This window comes from Pholcus phalangioides, unplaced genomic scaffold, assembly GCF_987345545.1.
Source record: "Pholcus phalangioides strain wild (caught in Gottingen) unplaced genomic scaffold, Ppha-v1.0 ptg000024l_1, whole genome shotgun sequence".
Lineage (NCBI taxonomy): Eukaryota > Metazoa > Arthropoda > Arachnida > Araneae > Pholcidae > Pholcus > Pholcus phalangioides.
Window position 1 is genome coordinate 18,333,297 of NW_028301616.1, and position 24,462 is coordinate 18,357,758.

The 24,462-nt window shown below is 33.6% G+C and overlaps 1 protein-coding gene across 3 annotated transcripts in view; it reads left to right on the top strand.

The window, feature by feature from the left end:
- Positions 1–245: 245 nt before the first annotated feature.
- LOC149068890 (uncharacterized) overlaps positions 246–24,462 on the top strand; it is an 83,588-nt gene continuing 59,371 nt past the window's right edge. Inside the window, exons 1-12 of one of the 3 annotated variants that reach the window (XM_089250892.1) lie at positions 351–491; positions 2,827–2,844; positions 5,631–5,717; positions 8,719–8,769; positions 10,596–10,679; positions 12,396–12,449; positions 14,160–14,252; positions 16,432–16,527; positions 18,733–18,825; positions 19,164–19,259; positions 20,287–20,376; positions 21,078–21,173. In XM_089250892.1, the coding sequence (XP_089107018.1) occupies positions 2,827–2,844; positions 5,631–5,717; positions 8,719–8,769; positions 10,596–10,679; positions 12,396–12,449; positions 14,160–14,252; positions 16,432–16,527; positions 18,733–18,825; positions 19,164–19,259; positions 20,287–20,376; positions 21,078–21,173 (858 nt within the window). In that variant the 5' untranslated portion in view covers positions 351–491. Of the gene's footprint in view, positions 492–2,826; positions 2,845–5,630; positions 5,718–8,718; positions 8,770–10,595; positions 10,680–12,395; positions 12,450–14,159; positions 14,253–16,431; positions 16,528–18,732; positions 18,826–19,163; positions 19,260–20,286; positions 20,377–21,077; positions 21,174–24,462 lie in introns of all 3 variants that reach the window. The other 2 variants (XM_089250893.1, XM_089250894.1) reach the window with 2 other exon arrangements.

Here is a 24,462-nt window from a genome sequence, read left to right on the forward strand (position 1 = left end):
AGGAATTGTTGGGATAAAGTCGTGAGCTTTACTTGAAGGTGGTCTGACACAGCGCTCCGGCAACCTTCGTTTCTTTCAATCAGGGTGCAGAATCTGGACTCTCGAACATTTTGTCTGTGAACTTGTGTCTGACACCCTTGAGCTATAAGTAATATTATACTTATAGTATATTTACCTCAGTGTCTGACACGTTGGGGCAAAGCTGTATTAAAGATAAATCTCTAGCCGCTTTGCGTTGGGGATTTACGCAACGCGTAGAAATAAAGAAAGGGACGTATGGTCATGGAAATCGGGAAAACTTTGATTCCGTTACAATCATCATCACAACACTTTCCTTCCGTAGCAACGACATGTAAACAGAGAGGGAATTTGAACAGATTTAGGAATGTAATTCTTCACGTAGGCCTCAGAGCCCCGTAGTACGAAGAGCCAGATGGACCACCACTGCTAGTTCCCCCCGTCTAAATTCTACACCGAAAATTAAAAGAAAGGTAAGTGTAATATATTAATGTTATGCTTGTCAAAATAAATATTTTTATAAATAAAATCTGGGACAGTTTCTAGTTCAAAATGTCGGTGACGTAACTGTACACACATACATGGGCGGAGATATCCCTCCCCCCCCCGTCTACTTGGGGAGAAATGTCTACTTTCGGAAATGTAAACAAATTCTCATTTTCACAAGGCCCCGAACAATCTGAAGAAATTACATTCTCTTATCGAGGGCTTCTTGCTTCAGAATATGTGAAGAATGTGAGACTTGAAAGATCAGTATGAAAAATAAGGGTGTTGGGTGGCGTGGTAGCTTCAGTTGTAATTAAATGTATCGGATGCTTCGACGGGTAAAACATTGAGGGGGGGGGGGCTGAAAGTTGCCCAGGGTACGGCAGCAAAATGGGATAAAAATACTTATATTTTGACTTAAATGTTCTTAATATTAACAAAGCAAATACTTCAAAATTCTGTCCAAGACCCATGGCACCCCACAAAGGTCTAGTTAAAAGAGCTCTAGCCCGGGACGATTCTTATGTTTTTTCGTACCATAAATTCACTAAGATTAGGCCTGCCAAAGAACTTACCCTAGGGGGCTCTGCTGCAGGATATAGAGTCCCTATGCTAAGACTTCTAGATAATTGAATCTCCAGCCCAGACAGCTCCCCAACCTTTAAGTACCTAGGGGCACACTTGCAATTTTTTAGCTTAGTAACGTGCACTATCGTCCAAATTTTTTGCATGTTTTTTTCAAATGAAATATTATTTTGACATTTATTCTCGGGTGCAAATGTAAGCCCGGCATGCACTAGGGGATCCCCATTTTAGAAGACAGCAAAGTTGTTTTTGTACCTTTGAAAACTAAACACACCTCGCTTCCCATCTCATAACAAAGCATTTTCTGTACTGTGTTGCTAAATACTCAATCTAGTCCCTGAAGTTTCCAGTCATATTGGAAATTCCCTTAATTTTTCTCTTCACCATGCATGTTTCTTTGAAATTTCCGAAGAAGTCTGACATCTTTCCACACCGGATGTCGTTGTCTGAACCTTTTTGTGGTTTGTGTCCAACAAAGACATTTTATTACCTTCCCTACCCCGTGCCCCATGTGACAATGCTGGAATCGGATGGATGCCCTCTTCAGAATATTCCAGAGCCATGGGGGAGGGGCATATGAGATTTGGAACCACTTGGATATACTACTAGGATATAGTGTTTAGTTTCTTGATACTTACAGTACAGTAAAATCCCTCTTAATGGACACCTCTTAGATGAGATGTACCCTCTCTTTTACGGCCAAATAATAATTTCTCTGTATGATATTCAAATTAATTATGTTTTTTAAACCTTTGATTAACAGCCATGCTTCTTTTACAAAACATTATTTTGGTCCCACCAGTGTCCACAGAAGACGGGTTTGCTCAGTCATCATGATTGTTGCTAATAATAGCAAAAATATGGATTTTCAAGTGCGCATATTGAATCGATGTTCAGGGTGTGGTCATAAAATAACTTCGCCAATATATGAACCCTTTAGCGGCTGAAAAAACCAATGAATGTGAATAAAATTCAAGATGTAGGTGTTACAGAGTATGCGCTCGAGAATAAGTAGAGAAACAAAAACCTAGCTTTTGTGGTTATGGTCAGAGCAACAAAATTTTGAAAAATTCAAATTTCAACACTAATTTTTATGCATTGCAAAGTGACCAGTGCAGCAAAAAATCATAAATATCGCTGGAACGGTACCTGTAACATAAACACGGGCACCAGATGCAGACAAAGAAACATGTGGAAGCAACAAGGAAATCTGTGACAAAGTTTCTGAGTGATCTATGAAAAATTCAAAGAACTGGTTCTCCATGGGCTGAGGTTGCGGATTGACATATTAAGGGATCAAGACTTATGGGGAAATTAAAATTTTGTCATAATTTATAAGATTAAATAAATAATAAGTTTCAATTCTGTTAAATTCTGTAAAAAGTATTGTAATAAGTTTTAAATCTCGACTCTTATTGCGTTGTGGCCAATCAATGCCATTCATGGTTTTTCACTGCACTGATGACTTTGCAATAACATAAAGTGAGTGTTGCCATTCAAATTTTTAGAAAATTTTCTTGCTTTGATCGTGAGAGCTAGGCTTTTGTTTCGCTTTTCATTCTGAAGTGCCTAATTTGAAACACCTATATCTCGAATTTCATTGAAATTAATTGATTTTTGTGACTACTAGGGGCTCATTACATCAGCAAAGTTATTTTTATGATTACCCTATATGTATATCTTTCTGATTTAATTCATTATTAATGGATTTAATTTTTTTTCCATGTATTCCTGCAGATGAATCGGCTAACGCAGGTAAGTGATGGCATCCAGCTGATGAATGATATACAACCAGTATCTTAATTAATCTATATGGTTTTTTTTACTCATTTTTAGTGTTTACAGTATCATTGACATGCTTTCGATGAAATTTATCAGCATTTTTTAGGCAACACTATTTAAAAAAAAAAAACAGTTTTGAAGCTGCTGCTAAAGTTTCCTTAGACACACTAGGGGAAAAAAGCCCATTCACGGAACAAATGGGAAAAGTATATATATACTTGTATATGTATGGAAGATCAAATGGAATTATTTTTCCGTACCTAACAATTTTGATTTGGCAATTTCTCTAAGACCAGCTTTTTTTTTTTACTTGAGGTTTCTCAAACTGAAGTGTATGCATGTATTTAGTTTTACAATTTTAAATATACTTCTTCCTGTCTTTTTCATCTTTGTGTGCAATGCAGTTTACGTTCGTTGTAACAACCATGCATTATTAGCGGAGCTGAACTAGGCCCCAAGTCGACTAAAAAATTGGTATTGGCGGTTAAATTTCCTATATGTGATTTATTGCCGAATTTTGTCTGAGGGTAACTCAAAATTATGCAATTTCATTTCAGTGTGTCTTTCAATATTAAGTTCCCGATATTAATATATGGCCGCATATTAACTTCCCAAAAATTCAAAAAACATTATTTAAGATTTTTTCCATGGGGGGGGGGGGGAATCATGTTTTGCTCCAAGGAAATTTCGCTAACGCCTAGATATTTTTTCAATTTGTCAATCCCTGCATTATAGCAACTGGTCTACTACAATAAGCAATTTGATAAGTCCCAAATATATTCATATGATTACCAGGTCTGTGTGTGTGGACAAACCAAAAAAAAAAATTTAGGTGCCAATCAAATTTTTCGTAGGAGCAAAGTATGTTTTCCCCGAGAAAAGCAGTCCTGGGAGTTTTTTTTAAACTCTTCCGGGACTTGATGACCCCTCCCCATGTTGAAAGACATATTATTATGAAATAAAAAGATTTTGTAGTCTAAGCCAATAGCAATCTTCTAGTCGCTATGGCGACCTGGTGTCTGGGATTTGTCCAGTCCAGACAATTACCGCATATGTTTTACTTTCGATATAATGACAATCTGTTTTCTACAAAATGAAAGTTCTTATAAAACAAGCATCAACTGAATTTTGTAGCTTTTGTTCTTCTATATGTTTCTTTATTGACTGTTGAATCGTCTCGAACGGGAGCTCAAGGGATATTCTGCTTCATAAATTAGTGTTGCAGGATTTGTGTTTCCCATATAACTTGTTGTTGGACCATGCATTTACGAGTTTTCATATCATGATGTATTCTTCAACCCTCCAGTAGAGGCGAGGGGTTGACAAAAGACAATTCAGATGCCAGCTAGATTTTTTAGCTAGATTTTCTTCTCAAGAACTACTAAAATTGGCCAAATGATGTTCTTTTGATTTTTTTGCGATTTAGTGACTCATTTAGCAAGATGCACTCCCATGGAATCAGAAAATTTTGTGCCATTCTTGAATTCCAAGTTAGCAATCATGTATACAGTGGCAGGGAGTTCAATTTCGGTTCATCCTTTTCAATAACTCTCCTGTTGTGGGAATACAATAGAAACGGTGACATGACCACAGAAAAAGATTGCTATCGTAGGGAGTCTTACACCAGGGCGGGGTGGGGGGGGGGGGCAACGACGACAAGTGCACCAAACACGCTGTAAGTATGGGAAAAAGGCTGCCCTTCGAATCTGCAGTAAATTGTAGGTCCCGGCTTAATCTCCCCTCATGTGCAGAAAATAACGTTGGTGTGATAAAAATGATCAAATATATACAGTAGAACCTCTCAATAAAAGACACCATGGCGTCATGGGGGGAGGGGCTGACAGGGCTCTTAGTCTAGGGGGTTTGAGACTTCTTACCATTTTTGTTTCTTCTTGCTATGAATTCACTATAGAAGGGTGCTCATGAAAATTTTGGCTTGGGACTGGAGAAAGATCCCTGTCTAGAGGCCATGATGACTGATGGGATTGAAATTTTTTCCGCTAATTGGGAGATACATTAGCTACAGGCTGTTTCATAGATTTGGGTGGAATTAAAAAAAATAATTAAAAGACAACAATTTGACGTATGAAGGTGTGGTTGCACCCATAGACTTGTCAAAGAGTCTGGTTTTTTTTTTTTGACACAAGGAAAAAAAATTGAAATTGTAGGTAGTGCCATGTTAACAAAATGCATGAAATGCATCCAGATTATGTAGCAAGCATTAGTTTTCACTTGAGAAAAACAACACATGTTTGATGTGTGCGCCATCATGTGAAAAAAAGATCTTTATATATGACTGTGCATTATGCACTACATGTACATTATGTTGTAGTTGATAGCCGAGATCTCGGGGCGTATGACATCATTGATCTCAGAGAAGGTCTGAAGTCCACCCACTTGGTCTGAGCTGAAAGATGTCATACACTGAGAGATCTCTGCTATCGCCTCCGACATGCAGTACACGAGTGTAAATGGTTTCTCCGACGGGATATTTTGCAAGATTTTCTCACATGCTGTGGCAGGCACACGAACAGTTGTATTGTCCATGTGATAAATGCTGAATATACCCATCTATGTCAACATCGCTAACAATGACAAACTATGATTACATGGATTTTTCTTGGTGAACGATTTTTAAAAAAAAATCACCTTGTTTCTTCGTTGTGAAAAATATGCAGTACAGTGAATTACATGAATGTGAGGGAAAAAATGGATGCTTTAATAATCTCTTAATGAAGTTTTCAAGTTGCTTTTATCAGAAATCGTTTCAGACCGATAAAAATATTGATGTGGCTACTAGCGGTGGCTCTGGAATTATCCTTGAACATAACATTCTGGCTAAAATTGTAAGTATGATTTCATTTTTCAAACCGATAATTTGTAATAGTATCTTTAAGTTATGAGAAAAATTCTGTGGATATAATTTTTGGCACATCTTGCATTTGTTTTGTACGTATGCCAGGACTCCGAAAAATTGTAAAAAAAAATTAAGAACCAGCCCTATTTCCTAATAGCCAAGAATTTTTTTTGAAAAAAAAAAACAGTGCGAAATAATAATACAGTCGGATTAACACATGAACCCGCTTAACACAAAACTTCAGTTAGTGTAAAAAGAATTTGTGGTCCCATTCTCTATGATGATATAATGCTAAACTATATGCTGAATCTTTTTAATGGAAGATTGCTTAATGTGAAAGGTTTTACCAACCTGAATAAAAAAAAAATGTGCTTTGTAAAAAAATTCTGGTAAGATTAAGGGTTGGGTGAATGTCATTAATGCACTAGACAACGGGGGGGGGGGGGGCACGACTCTCTGTTTGCCATTGGGGAGAGGGCTTTATTGCCCTTGAGCATGTGTTGACGGGAAGAGTGACATATGCACACTCTTATCTCTGAGTCTCTTCATTATTGTCTTGTTTTCAAAAGGTGTAACGATTTAATACCATAAATAGTGCTGTGGCATAGACTTTCATCCTAGAGGAAGAAAAAAAATAGTCATTCATGTGTTTTTTCTTCATGTTGTACATAGTTGACAGTTGAACGTCATGTCAGGTGCACATGTCTTGTCGTTCATCTTTACCTTTTTGTGTCATGCTACTACATTGTGTGTGTGCTGTGGATCGTTAGATGCTTGTCCATTCACATTGACTTAACACACATTAATTTTCTATTTTCATGGCGTTTATGTTTTAATTCAAGTGATGTAGGGGAGGGATGAAATGTTTTCCTAATGGAATGAAAAAGTTTTTATTTCTCTGATATTTTATTATAATTTTTTTGTCCATTCATTTTGTTTCTATAATAAATATATTTCAGCTTGTAAGCAAGAGAACTGATTAATTAATGACTTGTTTTTTTTTGTTATGAGATTTTACCTAACTTATTAATTTTTTTGTGTTATATTTGGGTTTTCATTCTTAACCATTCAAGTGGCACAGCAGAAATCACTAAAGCCCCACCCCTCCCTCAGAATGCTGTATATTTTTAATCAAATAGTTTCAGTAGGTGAAACTAAGGGTCATAGGAAAAAGTGATCCATTGAGAAATTAACTTTTCAAAATATCTGGTCTTGTAATTGCTAAAATAAGAGGCTTCTGGAGAAGGATCTCGCCAATGCCTCTTAAGTGGGTTAAGAAATTAGCTTTTGTAGTCTGCATTTGTAACATGTTTTATGATACTTACATATTATGGCTCTGTGATGTGTCTTATCTTATCTCTTATGATGCATTTTATCATTCAGTATGGGTCAGGGTATAAGCTAGATAAAAAATTCCTTTCGCAAAAAAGCGAAAATTGGGAGAAAAGCTTTAGCAAAATGTTACAATGCTAATGTAATGATTGATGGTTGGATGTCTATTTGTTCTGTATGCATTCTAAGATTTTCTTTCGCATTTTTCGCAAAATGCGACCGTAGCTGAAACCCTGGTATGGGTAACTTGATAATTTCATTATTGACCGCGAAAAAAATAATTTACAGTTGGAACCCCTCCCCATATAACAAAGTCAGAAAAATCAGCAAAACTATTTGTTATACACGAACTACTATCAATATATACCAATTTGAAAATAATGCGTTCAAATGAAATGAATCGTGATTTACATACACGATTGGCATTTTTCAATATTGTAAGCATTCTTAAAATAAATAAAGATAAAACTAATGTATTTATAGAAAAAAGGGATTAAAATTTAAGTCTCTTACATAATTCAGCAGAAATATCTGTCAGTTGCTTTTCGTCTTTTTTCTCAATTGATATCATTGTGTAAATGTTTTGTACTAAAATAATTTTTGTCTAATAATCATGTAAAATTTTATGTCTTTTATTTTAGCAAGGGCCGGGTCACTGTTACACATTTTCACCTGCCTTTTTTTGAACCATTCAAGAAAAAGTGCTTCCACATCAATATGAGCTCTTTTCTGAACCTCTTCTTGAACCATCCAAGAACGTTCTCTTCGATTTTTCTTTGTTCCAAATCGTTGATATTGAACTATGTTGAATCTCAAATTTTTTCGATGCCTCATTTTGTTACAATTTTTTGCTATCATGGCTCAGCCAGCTGTCTATAGCTTTGATTTCCGAAGCAATAGTGGTTAGTAAATAGTTGATAAGGTTTTCGCAGCCATCATTTGATGAAAATTGTTTGTTCGGGTTCAAAGACCGTCGTCTGTTTAAGTTCTCAACGCTTCCCCAACATTAGTGGTTGGCATCATCAGGAAAATTTATAAAACTGGATCAAATGTGGATCACTGGATCAAGAGAGAGACTTTTGATCCAGTTTTATAAATTCTCCTGATGATGCCAACCACTAGTGTTGAGAACTAACTCAAACAGACGACGCTCTTCGAACCGGAACAAACAATCTTCATCAATAGTGGTTAGTGTTTTGCACTGACATTCTAAAAATTAACTCTTACATGTTAACTCCACCACAACCTGTGTTCCAATCTAGCTAAAGATGGTGCACGAAAGGGGTTTTGAAGGTTCATTGTGAAAGGTAAATTTACAGATAAGAAGATTTAGATAAGCTAAAGAAATTTGTGATAATTCATATTTCAAAACCAGCTGAAAATTTGTTATAAGCGTACTTTTTTGAAATCGGTGTTCGTTATAAGCAATCAAAATAACAGATGCAATAGGAAATTCACGGTACAAAAATTTTGTTGTATATGAAAATTCATAATATCCATTGTTGTTATAAGCAGGTCAACTGTATATAATTTAATAAAACTTCTTCAGTCAGAGATTAAAAATTGCATTTCTTATAGAAGATATGCAGGTGATTCTTGAGGAAGAGGGCTTGATAAAGTTTCATTTTGTGATCATTATTTCTCCGATATCCTTCCAGGTTGAAGGCCCTGATGATGGAATCCAAAACACAGCATACCTCAAAACAATGGTAAGTTTCAGGAGTAATTAATGGTCTTGAGCATGCAATTCCAATTTTAAATTTTGGATATATTTATTAATGACTGGCACTCATCATGTATATTTATCAATGTTTTTCCCCATATGTTCCTATATAATATACCCTCGTCTGCCTGAAATGAAAGCTCTTGTCGCAGGACATGGTTTGACATATTTTTCTGAATCCACATTTAGGGTTTTAAAATTGATATTTCCTAAAACAGTGGACATGCAAGTGTACCATAATTTTCTGCATGTAATCAACACATTCAAATTTTGCTACTTTAAGAGAAAATGTTTTCTTATAATCTGCAGCTGTGTATACATTTTACTGGTATAGGCTTTTACTGCTGATGTCTAATGCAAAACAAGGACCGGGCTGTTTGATCATGGTCTTCTATTTATTTCTAACAGTCCACTCACAACTTTCACTTTTGAAGCTGTCTGCTAGAGCTGCGGGTAAAATGTCAGAAATAAATCATGGCCATCAGGAAAGATCATGGCCAAACAGCCCGGCAAGTCCTTGTTTGCCATGTGTCTAAATTGATTCACCAATTATGAAATCTCAAGAAATGAGCAGGTTTGTTGGTCAGGTAGATTTTTTACATAGAATGTCTTTTCTCCAACTCGTATCTAATACCATCTGCTATCTATGAAAGAATTATTTTTGTAGATTTAAATTTTGAAAATTTTTATTTTTATTCCAACCTCTCAGGAGTTGATGCTGCAGATGATATGCAGCAGTTTATAATTTACACAAAAACATTTGTTTTTTTTCTGCACAATTTTCTTAAAATAATCTGTGGATTATTCACAGGAAATTATGGTTAGTTATATCTATTCTAATTGTATTGCAGTTTTTTTAAAAACTATTTTGTTTTGTTTTATTTTTCATGTTTTATTGAATCTGTCATGGAAATATGGTAAATCAGAAAAAGATTATTGGTTTACATGTATTTTTTTTTTTTACTTTAATTTTTTCTAATACAGTAGAACTTGGTTAATTCTAAATTTGGCTAATTCAAACTTTTATGAACTCCTCCTTGGGGTTTCTATCAAAATGAATGTTAAAATTTCTTGCTCTATTCAAATTTTTTTTGATAGTTTAAAGTTGGAAGGGAAGTGCATCGAGAATGTGTGCCACACTTAATCTAAATATTTTTGTCATCATTTAAAGTATGGAAAGTATCGGAAAACCGCCTGGCGGTCCAGTAGTTAGGGAGCTAGCTTCTGATTGTGCACATCTCTGGATTCAAATCCTGGTTCGGCATGGATATCAACTAACACACTTACAAATTTCCCGTAAAGATCTCTTGGGAATATGTGATGATCACATTATTATTATTATATTATAAGTACAAATTACTATATGTTAATGAAAGTATATTTCTTTGATAGCACATAAGGATAATAAGCAAAAATTTGGAAAACAGTTTCGTAACGGATGATCATGAACTGATCTCACAAATTAGGCTTTGAATATGGTCAAGAAATCTTGCAGTGATGTTGATTCCAGAACAGTGTATATAAATATAAATTATTAAAATTGAAGAAATAGTTTTGTAACTAATGATAGAATTTTAATAATTGATAATTATTATCATATGCGAATAATAATGATTGCTTTGCAATTTGTAGTCATTTTACTGATCCAGGATAGATGAATTGGATAATTCGAATTTCAGATTATTCAAACTTTTTTCCAGTTACTTTGGACTTTACATTAACCAAGTTCAATTGTATAATTTCTTGAAGAAATAATACTTTTGAATTCAAAATTTATTTCAATTAAATAACGAAATATTATGAAAATTTCAGGATTATGAGTCTACTTCGAAATCTTCCGAAGCACCAGTATCCGGAATCACAGGCTCATCATATGGGAAGTCTGATAAATCTGAAGTAATTCTGTAGCTTTTATACAATTGAATGATAATAGAGTGTCATCTAACCTTTTTACTGGGTTGCATAAACCTCAAATGGACCTCCCATTCTTGCACATCTGGTGATATTCAGTCAATATTTTCAACATCCCATCTAATACCAATATATTATAAAATATTTTTCTCGCACCTCTTTCTCCCTTCCCTGGTTAGGTACCACTGAATGAGATAATTTTACATAGTTTTGAAGTTTGTGTGTCTTAAGTGCTATCAGATTATTTTGGAACTTATGAATGGGTCGTATGAGCATAAATAGCATAGAACTTTCTGGACAACCTACAAAATAAATACTCCAAAAAAAAAATTTAATACACAAATTAATGAAGGTATGTAAAATGGTACGGGCATTTGACATTCATAATATTTTGTATGAACAATTGTTTATGGAAAAACTATCTATAAGATGAATATTGTGTGTTCTCACCAAGTCAAAAGTGCTAATGTTTGAGGTGCTGCTAGAGCAGTGTGAAGTTGTTGTTCTGCAAACAAAATCCTTCTACAGTTCTTCTACAAAATCCAAAAGAATTTTTTGCACTGGTTCTGGTTTGAGATGAAGGAACAGTCTAAACCAGTGTGTACCAAAGTGGGCAATGTCGCTTCTCCATGGAAGCCAGTAGAAGCTACTGGTTTATTACAGGATCCTATGGGTTGAGTTGGGGAAAGGCGATGCAATAAACATTTTGGGAAAATCAGTCTTTATCAGTGATAGGCAAACTATACTCAGCTTAGAGCTTCTATCCAGCCTGCCGCTGATTTTAAAATAATTCCATTGAAATATTTTAGAACATCCCTCTTATGCCAAAAACATGAATGTGCAAATTTTCATTTTTTTTAATCAGCTGGTTAGATCTATTATTTTGCTGTCTTAAGTTTTGCAAGAAACATGAATGTGTATCCCTATTGAAACACGTTACTAAACATTTTAGGAAACAACCTCCACAGAGTTTCATGGGTAAAGCAAACATTCAAATGTCATTTTTCTAGTTCTTTTTTCCCCAAGAATTTGCACATTCATGTTTCTGGCATATGGGGGGGGGGGATGAAATGAATAGAAAAATTATATTGGCACACAAAAATTTTTTCTTGTTTCTGCCCACTTCTAAAAAAGCTTTCCCATTACTTGTCTAAATGATGGATTGCATGAGGAGATTCCCAAAATATATAGGACACTCTTTTCCATTGTGACAGTAAAAAAAAAATTGTTTCATCTCCCACCTCTCTCTATTCTCCTTTAAATAGTATTTTTAATGATATTTTTCATACCTTTTAACATAGTTTTTACCATGTTAAAAGGTATGAGACCTCTTAAATTTCAACTAATAAAAAGGGAGAAGAGGGGAAAACATCTCAGCGTGATAAACTTACGGGCAAAATTAACTGCATATATTAAAGAGTTGGGCAAATTATACCATTTAGATGGGATTAAAATAACTCGAGCAATCACTGACCAAATAAAATATGCAGACCCCCATCCTCAAAAGAGACTGCTGAAAAATGAAAAACAAATGCTTTGTCCCAAAAAAAATTCCTTGCCTTTATTTTTCACATATTCAGATACCCTAATTTACATTTGCTTACATTAGTTTGAGTGATTTTTTGGTCTCACATTATATACAAGTTGAACTCTTCTTTTCAAATTTATTTTTGTTTAATATTTCTGCTATTTTTTTTATAGAAACCATTGGATCACACACAGATGAAACAAAAACGATCTAAGTCGAAATGGAAAGTTAGTAAACAACATCCTTTTTGTTTATGAGACATTTTATATTAAATTATTGTAGGAGTCAACTTAGTGTATTCCAGTAATATCTCTAAATATTTTTCTTACAAGTATTCAAGTCGCATAGTGTTATGGCCCCAGCCCAGGGGCCCGAGACAGTTACCATCATTTTTTTGTTTTTTCATGCTATAAATTCACTATAAAGGGGACACTGAAAAGTCTCTTGGGAGCCCGCCAAAGATTTCAGCCTAGAGGCCCCACTTCAGGATGTTTGTTGAGGCCCTACATAATGTATTTATACAAAAATATTGCTTTGATTACCATGCTTACTGTGACTAATTGCAAAAGATTTTCATTAATTTTATTGTGACACATTTAGTAAGTTTAATCCAAGTGTAAAAATACGGTCAAACTCTGTTATAATGACACCTTGGCTGTAACCTCAATAATTGTCTGTTCCGGCTGATTTTTATAAAGAATAAAGTTAATGAACCTTGTTTATAACGTCAATGAAAATTCAACGAACTCGGATAAAAGGACACAGTTTTCATTGTTTTTGCTTTCATTTCTTCAGCATTTTCCCGAGAAATTTCTAGATTCAAAGCTGATCAAATTTTGAGAATCTTACTGATACATAATGATAAAAAACAGATTTATTACGTGTTTGACACTCAGACTTGATCATTATATGTACTATAAAAGGGACATTCCCGTATTTTTCATTAATTCTTCCTGCTTTATTCTATAAAAATGTCCTGTTTTTCCTGTTTCTTTATGAAGCTTATTTAAAAAAAAGTTAGCAAAATTCAGAGTCAAAGGGTATTTGCAAAACTCATAAACTTTTTATGTAATGCATAAGTCTATCCATCACACATATGTACGTTGTTCAGCTTTTTTTTTCTTGAATACAATTTAATTCACCACAGTTTTGCTATAACACTTCATTTCCTACTGTTTAGCAATGATAGGAAATTTTGCATATAATTGGAAACATTTTCTGCAAGAATTGGCAATATCCTTGTTCATGATTCCAATTAGCCATTTTTCTTCCTTCTAAAATATGGTCACCCTAATCATTAAGAAATGTAAAACCCATGTGTAGTATTCTATTGTATCTGATTATATTTTTAAAATCGAAAATTTTTCGAAAATGTCAACCTCAGTCACAATGATATCTCTGTTACAACAACAAAATTTCCTGCAAACTTCAATATCATTACAACCAAGTTTGACTATATAGGTATAACGAAGCAAACTTCTAAAATTTTATTTAGTTTATACATTGTTTTTTGAAGGATTTTTTTTCAAAGCAGATATTGTGTAAATTTATACATTTTACTTGCTTTATACTTGAAAGCATTTTTTAAAAAAGGTCGACAAATGGAAAGAGGTATGTTTTAAATGACTGATTCAGCTAAGAAGATTCATATGGGTTTTTTTATGAGAAATCAGATTTATATAATGGAAATGAAACTGTTCATTAGTAAGTTGATTTATAGTTTTTAGTAAGCATTATTTGAAGGGACAATAATGTTTTTTTATTTTATTTGTAGGTTTTCATACTTGAGTTGGTAATTTTTTTTGTATGGTAATTATCTGCTTATGATTTAAGTTTTGTATTCTGGGGGGAGATCTCTGTACAGATGCTTTTAATAGTTTTCGTGAAGATACTTATTTACAATTCTGTTATTCACTTGTTTTTTCTTTTTATTGAAGATCAAGCATAACTGCAAACATTACATTCAGAGTATGGTGAATGATCCGAAAGGATTGCATCGTCAAAGTAGTGAACCTGAAGAAACATGGAATGTATGCATTTTTAATTGATTTATTTCATATCAGAATTTATTATCAATCATATGGAAAATTTTATGAGAAAAAAACCAATTCCAATTTTGATATTGCTTAAAAGTATAGTGGAACCTCCTTTATATGATCCTCACCTATACGTAGTTTGGGTTAGATCTCCATTCATCTCTATACTTTTTAATGTTTAAAATAGTTAATTTATACATCATGTGTGGAATTTAAATTATACAATGTTTTTTTTTTCATTTCAACTCAAAGCCCAAGTTTTGGGGAACAATATAGGCTAATTTCTGTTGTATCCTAAATACTTTTTTTTTGGTTGCCATAAAGAAGTCGTTGAAATCATAAATTATAATTTCCGTTGATATCTTTGATCACAAAAACTTTTGGATGATTGACGGCATGCAAAAAAAACAGAATTCATTTTGAAAGCTAGTGACCATTTTAAAGTGGATACCAAAGTTATTTATTTATTGTCCCTTTCTGAGAATTTTGCTAATGTGATGAGCTCTAAGCAAAAGAATTTCCATTTTTTTTTATTTGAGTTTTTTTAAGTTGAATTTTGAACTGAATTTTTTTCAAGTTGTCCATATACAAATACAAAATCAGTACAACAGGCAAATTGCTCCACAAGGTGGCTAGAAAAAAAAAGGGGAAAAAAAAGTTAAAAAAGGAAAATCAATATAAAATAAATAATATTTGAAAAAAGTCATAAAAATAAAGTTGTCACAGCCTTTTTAACACAGCAACCCAGTTGCAATAAATCAGAAAAAAATAAAATACATTGCCATGAAAATATGGTTTTCATTCATTTTCAAGTATGGGTAGCTTCACGATTATTCCCACTCAGTTTATATTTCCTCTTGATGGTGTCTATCAAGGGGGAATTCAAGGCAGCAAAAGGTAAGCTATTCAATACATCTACAACCCTATTAGAAAAAAACTCTCTATGACACAGAACAACTGGGAGTTGTAACTAACTGACCAGACTGATGTCCCAGAGCAAAAGCATTTGAATGATGGCATAAAAGCATTTCATGATACATCATATCGATCCCATTGAAAATCTTAATTACTTCGATTGTATCTCTGAGATCCCGATGCTGTTCCAAAGAAAACATATTCAATGAAATCATGTCTCTATTCATAGCTCATGCCTTGCGTACCTACTAGTGTTTTAGTGTCTTGTCTTTGCATCCCCCCCCCCCCATAACCAAGTCTATATCTTTCTCACTAATGTTCTATTTGAGTTTTTTATTCATATTTATCTTTTGTTACTGGAGTTATTCCTTTACCACTGGGAACTTTATTCAGATGTTTAAGAAAGTACTCTCAGCGCATACTATTAGTCCTTTCTTTCCTGGTTTTTCTTTTTTAAATTTTTTTCTAGTTTTTTTCATAATTTTTCTTTGATAATGATGCATTGATGTGCATATCCGCTACCCAAGAATGTTAAAAAGAAAAAAAAAACCTTATTTTTTTTAAAGGTAGAAGGGAAATTTCAGAGTAATTTGACAAGAATTCTAGGTCAATAACAAAACTGAAACAAAAGAAATATCCCCCAGTTAACTTTGAAGATGGTTGTGTATACACTTGTAAGGTCTAATATTGTATAAATGAGTGGAGGGAGGATCTAGTGTTTGCTGATGAACTTCACGAAAGCTCAATATGATGCTTGCCAATGCTTTCTTTTTCTTTTATTAAATATATATATATATATATATATCGCCAGGATCCTCAAAATTCAAAGAAAAGTTAAGGTTATCCTGATCAAGTTTTTTTAAGAAATTTAATACAGCAATCAGATCTTAAAAAATTATATTTTATGATTTTTCAACAATTTTGAGTTATTTTAAAATTACAAATTATTTTTAAACAGAAACATTTCATTTTTTTTGGGGGGGGGGGGGGGTGTTTGCTCTAATTTAAAATAAAGTTTCTGGTTATGACCTCCATATTTATACATCTTTTCACTCTTGACTTTATATGAAAGTGGATTAGGGTTCAACTGTGATGATGTGCTGGTAATCATTGCAAGTATAGGTTTCATACAGCTCGAAATAAGGTTATATATCTATAAAAAAAATGTATATGTGATTTCACTTACCATTATCTTTCAGAGTAATCTGAAAAATATCCAGTATCGGTTTATATGTTTGATTTGAATGTATTTAAATAGATAAGCTATGACAATAAGAATTTCATGCGAAGCAAAGTGAATGAATCTTTGGGTTTACATCAAGATTTTGGATCATCGAAAAAAGAAAAATGGCAGGTAAGTGAATTTTCTTCAGAAAAATAATTTTTACTGTTTTAGATAATTGGTTGATACACAGAACAATTAGTTCTGTACAAACAAACAGCTCTACTTACTGTATTTTTCATATTATTTAATAATATGGTTGGCAAGAACAAGCGATCAACAAATTCTTAGGCCCTATAGCTGTTGAAAATGACAAATCCTAATAAAAATGAGTCCTAATGTGTTTTGCCATCTTCAGAGACCAACTCCCAGCATGTGTTCGAACATGTTCAGATTGAACTTTTATTTGTAATTTCTGTTGGCTGTAGGTATAAAAAATTAGCAGAGTCGAACTTTAGCATAAACTTAACCAATCAATACATATTTCTATTGTATAAAAAAAATTATATCTATCTATAAGTATCTCCTAAAAATTTTCATATTACCACCATGCTGGGATTTTTTTGATGGGAAGACTAAAATATTGTTTGAGACAAAATATAGACTTCATGTTTTTCATTTTAAGTATATTTTAATGAAGAGAATATTGCAGACCTGTGATAGGCTAGGATTGTCATGAAGCAACCTATAAAATGCTAGGAAAACATTTTAAATCCCTCTCCTGATTTTTTCTTCATTTTTGAGCATTTGACATAATTTTTCACTTAGCTTATAAAGTCTATGTACAGTGATACTTCAGTTTATTCAGCCAATTTTTTGGCTAACAAGCATTTTCGTTGATATAGATGCATTCTAACCTAACACAATACATCTAAATCATCTCAATAACCTAACACCTGTATAACATAACACAATGCATAACCTAATACAGCCACGTTTTGAGCTGCATTTTCACATCAATCATCATGCCTCGATCACCGATGCACAGATTTCACTTGAGCTCAATTAATTTATGTGCAGTTCTGAAGGAATCTCTTTCCAGATGCATGTCCATTTCTCTTTTAGAACGTTTTTGAAAAATGGTGGATTAAACTGATGCAATGCATTAAAGAAAACATACACTTGAATGTTTTCAGTGTAAGTTTCTTATCACCAAACTGAACAATGTGTAAATTGTAGGAGCTTATCTCCATCTGCATGCATGAAACAGAGAAATGAAACCACATCCCATAATTGGGTTCTATCAATGTTGTTGCAAAATCATGGGCCAAGATATGGGGGGAGAGGGCGAATGTGTGTGATCCCCAGCATAAATTACAGCCGATATATGCATATATATGAATTGGCATCATCATCAACATGCACCCCTAGCTTTCATTATCGTGCCCCCCTCACAACCTGTCATGTCTATCTCCCCACCTATGTGTAAAATAAAAAGGGATCTTCGACTGCTGTTGCCCAGGTCAATAAGATACTCGCCTGAAGTAACAAAGGATGTTCAGACGTGTCTCGAGTTCGATACCCAGTTTGTCCTTGTCAGAAACTTTCTTGATGCTGAGGTACAACAGAAACGGCGACACGACCGCAGAAAAAAATTGCTTCCACAGGGAGTCTCATATTGAGGGGTTAGCGTACCAACCTCTTGATGAGTATAAAAAAATGACTGCTGTTCAGAATCGGCAATAAATTGTAGGTCCACCCTACAGAAAGTAGCCTGTGTGCAGAAAATGACCGTGGTGTGACAAAAATGATCAAAGGGGATCTTCAATTTCTCATCTTCCTGTAAATTCTCATTCATCCAATTAAAGCTGTTCATTACAGCATTTAGTCAGTTTCTGTCTTTTTTATAGAGAGTGCTTCTAGGTATTTTATATGTATCTTTTCATCAAATTTTGGGTAGGATCTGGAGCGAATCAAATAGTTTCCCACGGAAACCTATAGGAAATCATGTTTCTGTTTTCAAAAGTGATTTCAGAACGAATTATCTTTGTTAGGTGAGGTATCACTGTAAACCCAGTTCATGTTTTTTTTAGTCTTGCCATTAATTTTTTTTCAAGTTGAAGCAAATTTTTTTGTATGTTGAAATTTATTAGATTAACATGTTTTTGAAGCTAAAATCAAACATCGGCTGATGTGTATTTATATCTAGGTTACTTAAAGTTGTTGTTGCTATCCAAGCAATATTTCAGTAATTTATGAACATTGGTACATTCTAAATCATGAGCTTAATTTATGGATATTCTGAAACAGTTTTTTCTTGTAAATTTGAAGCATTTTCTAAAAATGTGTCAACTTTTTTGAATGCAAATGAATTAAAATAATTTTAAATTTTTATAGGTTCCATACAACAATAGTTATTATATGCAGAGCCAAGTCAATCATCCCAAAGGATTGCACAGGCAAGACTCCAAAGCACCAGCAACTTGGGAAGTATGTTGTTGGGTTCAATTTTGTTTAAAAAAACATTTTTTTGTGGAAATAAACATGAAATTGAAAAAAAAATCTTGGATAATGTAACAAATTATATCATATTCTGGCGGTTGAAAGAGGTCAATTTGATGGAAATTAAATAAAATCACTGTTACCAAAAACTTCTCAAAAAATAAAAATGAACATTCAAGTGTAAAAAAAATTCTGTAAGTTATGCTATGTAGCTAGAAGTGAGACCTCTGAGCCTTTATTTTGATTGAATGAACACTCATCCGAAGATCTGTTCTTGGTTTTTATTTCTTTTATGTGTATTTTCTGTTTTGAATGGTATTTTGCAGGTTGCTTATAACAATCATAATTTCATCCGAAGTAAAATGAATGAACCGACTGGTGCTCATAGAGAAGCTCTGCTTGCAAAATATCCGAAGTGGGAAGTAAGTATTATAAAAGATTGAAAATTGGTAATAAATTGTTTTATAATAATAAATCAATGTTTTGTTTAATGACATTCTAATTAAGTGTTATATTTTTTTGAAATCACAGACTTATTGGAATAAATTTCGATTTTACTCTAAAAACAGCCTTGATTGAGCCTTGAAATGGTACCCATGATTGAGCTCACTAAATCCTAACGACACATTATTTGAGAGTTTAAATTGACATACAACTATATTCTCATTATTTATCATCCACACAATTTAAAATTTTAATTCTTATCTTTAAATATTAACAATTGTTCAAGAGCCAGGCATCTTCTCAATGAAGCGCACAAGCCACTAAGGTATACTAAACATGTTATCAGGAAGTCAATGGCCACAATTGACCCAGGGACCATGTCTTGAAGATCCCTGATTTTGAACCCTTATTAATGTCCAACAGAAAATGGGAACTGTATGTGTAAATCATGGAGGTAAGAAATGCCCTAAGTAATACAAATTCTGATTGTCTTCAATGTCTTTACTATTGGCATTATATTAATCTGAAATACTAATGGAATATTTAAAATATAGAGGGCATAAATGCTGGGAATTTTTGTACTCAATTATAAAACAATCTATGGCAGAGTTTCGCTACTCACGCCATCAATACTTATATAAAAACTCTCAATGTATGTTCCTGTGCAGAACATTTTGTAATTCCTTCAGAGCTGCAAGCTTGTATTTACAGTAAGTGGCTTGTGATATTTAATACATCATAGTACGTTCTTTTAGTTTTCTTACATTCACCCTTGTTAATAAATTTTAGTTGTTCAATCTTTATAGTAACTCATTTCTGTGAGGTTTATAAATTTTCGATTACTGGTCATGATAAATCATCAAGCACAACATCTTAAGTCATTGCCCTCATTTTAATTATGCACTCATAGATATAGGAGTTATTTGATGTTTTCCAGTAGTCTATCCGTTCGGAAGACGTGTTACACAAGCTGATATTTAAATTTTTTTAAACTTTTAATTTTAGGTGTCAAATGACAACAAGAGCTACATACAGAGCAAGGTGAACCATCCATTGGGAATGCATCGGATTGAACCAGAAAATGAGCTTTGGGAGGTATGAAAAATGGCATCAAAGAAATATATTTTTTTTAACCTTAACCAAAAGATGACCAAGTTTCTTCTCACATTTAATTATTTTTTGCAATTGAAGTCATTTTTCTAATTTTCAATGATATCTACACCCATGGGAGTTAGGGTTTTCCTAAAAAAATAGATAACACACTGCTTGTGTTGTACGGCGCTGTGGTGGTCGAGTGGTCATAGTGACGGACTCGCATCACGAGGATCTGGGTTCGAACCCCACCAGTGCCACAGTGGTGGCCAACTGAAGTTTTCTGTGGTTCCCAACTTCAAGGTGCGAATGTGAGCCGATCTCCTCGTTAAAAAGTCTCGCCACAGAAAGCAACAGGCCTACAACGTTACAAATATTCAATCATTACACTTCACTCATAATTTGAAGTATAGATGGCAGCACTGAAATATCAGACACAACACTGGCTACACACTCAGACTGTTAGGTGCACTCACTTTGTTCCAGACTCTGCCACGAAGCTGGGCTGAAAGGGATCTCGGCAACGGGATAAGTCCGGTGGCAGAGATCCTGGCGTTCATTCATTCATTGTGTGCGTTGTACTCATATATGCTAACAACAAAACGTCAGCTGATTTTATTCAAAATTGTATTCAAATGTAGTTGAATATTATAACTACATCATCTCAATGACATTTATTCTGTTTTTTGTTTTCTACTTGACAGATTCAGAATGATAATAAGAACTATATGCGAAGCAAAATAAATGAGCATTTGGGTTTGCATCGCTCAGCTCAGCTGGCAAAAAAACTGAAGTGGGAAGTAAGTGTTGACTTATTTAAAATTTATGGCATTCATTTAGAAATCTACCTAAAACTGTATTTCTTATTATGGAATCTGTCTTTGAATCATTAATGATATGATCTATCGAAATACATGCTCATTGAACTCAAGAGTCATAAAAAATTCCTTCCCTTAAAAGCTAACTATTCATTATATCAAATCAGATTAATTAGAGAATTAAACAGATTAATTAATCTGATCATGCATTTTACAGATTAATTAATCAGAACATTTAGAGAAGTCTAATTTTTTTTTAACAGTTTATTCACAGTACACTGAACTACAACCTTGTTGTATCTAACATTGACCGTTTGGGGTCCCTTGTTGAGATTGATTCGACATAAGTCTGCATCATGAAACAATGGTACCTGATTGTTAAAACTGCCCCTGACAATAATAGGAAGACCCCGTGAATTCGGCTTCTTAGCAGAACTCGTAAGCTATACAAAAACTGCAAAGAGACTAACATTCAGGGGTCTTCTTCATTGAGGAAAAGGTGCTATAAAGTACAAACAGAATCAACAAAAGTGCCAAAAACCACTGGACAGCTAAGGGTTAATTATATCAATAAAGTTAAATATACTGAGGTAACAAATGAAACATATATTGAAGTATAACTTTATTGGTTGTTATGTTGCGATCAAGTTGTTTTAATGGCAAATGTTTTGCTCACTATAGCAGGAACATCTCAAAGCAAAAAGACAATGTGCCCCCCACCCCAGAGGAATGTAGATTATGGTAATTCACAGTCTTCTGGGGGGGATATCTTCTTTTACTCATTATTACAGTCGAATCCTATTCTAACGAACGTCAAGAGACCAGAGAAATCACTTCATTATAACAAAATTTCGTTAAAAAGGAATTCCAGATTTTTGCATTGTTCCTATGAAACATTATCTGGGGTATTAGAAAAGTACTTGTTAAAATGAGATTTTCGCTATAACAGTATTCGTTAAAACAGGATTGGATTGTACCTATACTGAGGATGTCAACTGTAAAGCCATTTGGAAAGTTATAGTAGTTCAATAAACTTACACCCTAAACGCCTACCATTTCTACCATTCAAAAATGAAACAATTTTATATTCATTGAAACAAAAGAATAAACTTAACGATGAAAATTGTTAAATTAAACTATGAACTATTAACATTAAAGCAAACAAAAAATTTAACTATTGATGAATTTTTCCATAATCACTTTTGTACAGAGATTTTAAAAAAAACATTTTTTTTAATTGATGCCCATCTTTTAAATTGTAACTCTCCAGGAATTTCTGTTCAATCACTTCAATAACCCATAGCTGCCAAGTCTCTCGAATTTTCCGGGAATCTTCTGAATTTTAGTTTCATCTCTCGACCTCTCAAAAAGTTCTTAAATCTCCCGAATTTTTACGAAGATCACAAAAAATCTCAAATTGTCCCTAAAAATTCCCAACTTCATCTGAAAAGAATCCCTAAGGAATTTCTTGTGGGAAAAAAAGTGGAAATTTCTTGTTTCTGAAAAATACAGATTTTTTTCCCCTTTCGAAATGACGTCACACATCCTAAATGGAGGAAGAGTTTGAAATTCCTTTTTAAGGAAGTTTTACAAACCCTCTGATGGTAAGAAGAAAAGTTGTTTGCCTTATCGTGCAGGGAAATAGCTTTATTTATAGCAGCCAATAGTCCTGGATAATAATTGAAAATTATGGTAATGCGCATGTGGTCAAAACTTCCTCTTTTGTTGATGTTACGTACGTGCGATAACAAAACATGAATACCGATAAGAAAAAAACTTTAATCAGTTTTAAAGATACTTATTCCCCGATGAATTTCCTTTCATCAAACGTTCCAGAAAAGGGCAGACTTTTTCTTTTTTGCACAAGTTGTGTTACAGACATAAACATCGGTCATGGTGGAAAGACTACTATTTCACCAAACACCAACTCTGGCCATATCGCTATATTGCAATTTACTGCCATTAGTGAGATGGGTTGGAAGTGAAGGTGCTGTCTATCGGTGGTCGCCTCGAGTTCGTTAGGGAAAATATCTTATCTATATCCTCCCTTGGGTTCGAACCCGGGACCCAGGCAACAACCTTTACGATGGTAGACGAGTATCTTACCACCATGCCACTCGGTAGAACGACTGACATCATCACCCATGAGAAATCAAAAAAACATCAAGCAAGTGTCACAAAAAGTCAGTGTTCTTCAAAAATTGACGCTTTTTCCTTCATCTTTCGATGATTTTGGGGTCATTCGCACAAAATGTTTGTTCACATCATTTCTGATTGAACACAATATTTATTTATTTTTTTAGATCACCATTTTGAAGTTTTGGCCTCCAATTTCACTTGTTTTTTGCGTAGGCATTTTATTCCCAAGGGTTTAACTTCCATGTGTGTAAAATCCCTATTTTATTTGACTTCAATTTTTGAGTAGGAATTTTATTCCCTGTGCCTCAATTTTTATGTGTGGAAAATCCCTATTTTATTTAGAAAAATCCCTTTTGTATTTATTAGGGAGCGGTTATAGTATAAAATATTCGGGTCTGCACAAAATTCTCCCTAATTTTCATTTTCAAAAGTTGGCAGCCTAGGTTTATCAAAAGAAATATGTTTTTTAAGATATACAGTTAGCTCTCTGTATTCATGGAAGTTACATTCCAGGTGTTTCCACGAAAATTGGGAATTTTTTATTAACCCAAACCATAAACTTTTGGTTTTTATAGGTATCTCATTATATATGTTTGTGTGGAAGTATAATTGTCAATATTTATGATTTTTGTTGCAAGTTTTTACTTTCAGAAACATTTCTAGATATGTTAGGAAAAACGTTTAGGAGGATTTTTTAATTAATTAACATTGCACAATTTATATTTTGTTCTGATACGAACAATAGAACTGCAACCTTGAGGAAACTGGAAAAGAGGCTGCGCATACAGAGGCCTGGCTGTATAGCGAAATGCCTATATAATGATACTCCAGTGACTGGAGAAATGTCTCTTTATAAAGGAGTTATTCATATATAGATATAATATATTTACACTATGAAAAGTGCATCTGAGCCAGGGAATAATATTGCTGTAGAGGGTTATCGTTATATAGGATTTTTCACTATATATAATAGCTAATTTTAAAAAAACTGTGTTCTTTGCAAACTGACTAAAATGTACAAAATGGTCAGACTTCTCTGAAATTGGTACAAGATACATCTCTGATAGAAAAAGTGGTTGCATAATATCTTCAAAGTCATAGATTGTTTCTATGTTAAGTAATTATGAAACTA